The sequence below is a fragment of the Alosa pseudoharengus genome, unplaced genomic scaffold (assembly GCF_046254945.1).
Source record: "Alosa pseudoharengus isolate Yale_2024_CS ecotype anadromous, Long Island Sound unplaced genomic scaffold, YU_APseudo_1.1 YU_APseudo_1.1_scf_13, whole genome shotgun sequence".
Lineage (NCBI taxonomy): Eukaryota > Metazoa > Chordata > Actinopteri > Clupeiformes > Clupeidae > Alosa > Alosa pseudoharengus.
The window spans coordinates 18,545,815-18,546,467 of NW_027468598.1; the positions used below are offsets into that span (position 1 = coordinate 18,545,815).

Below are 653 nucleotides of genomic sequence, written 5' to 3' on the forward strand. Positions count from 1 at the left end.
GCTCTAAAATTAATCTGTTTAGATGTTTTCTTTAAAAATTTTGTCTGCGCTTATTTTAACTTATTTATAACTTGTTTAGATTTAGATTTATGTTGCCCATACTTTCAAATATTATTGGTATGCTATGTGTGATTTCTTGTCATTTTTCGTAGTTTCTTTATGTTAAGTTATAATTTTGCTAGTCATTTAGCAAAATTAAAAAAGTTGTCTTGGTTTTAAAATGAATCAGTGCATTTATGTTTGTGTGCTAAATTTGCAATTACTGGTTTCAAAACATGTTGATGTAATCTGTAGATGTAAACTGCAATAACACTCAGAAATAGATTTTTGTAAAATAACTGAGAATTCACTCCTCTAATCATGGGTGTTTATTGCAGAATTGTGAAACACTTTGAATCGTGAAATCTCAAGTCCAGACTATGAGGACTGCAGTAACTGTACTGTGCCTGTTGGGGGTGCTGTTTGTCAAGCAGGATGCAGAGGCGGGCACCGCGTTTGACCTCATGAGAGAGACTGCAGGTTTGCTCACCCTCTGTGGTCATTAGTTGAATGCTTTGTGCATCTTTCTCTGCACTATTTCTGTGCCTACATCCATACAGGTTTCTGCTGTCTGCGTGTCACATCTAATAGGCCTAGCTAAGTTCCTTCAATAT

General features: G+C 35.4%; 1 protein-coding gene across 1 annotated transcript in view; it reads left to right on the plus strand.

Moving 5' to 3' along the window:
• Positions 1-419: 419 nt before the first annotated feature.
• cbln18 (cerebellin 18) overlaps positions 420-653 on the plus strand; it is a 1,751-nt gene continuing 1,517 nt past the window's right edge. The window contains exon 1 of the mRNA XM_076281695.1: positions 420-519. Within this exon, the coding sequence (XP_076137810.1) occupies positions 420-519 (100 nt within the window). The remainder of the gene's footprint in view (positions 520-653) is intronic.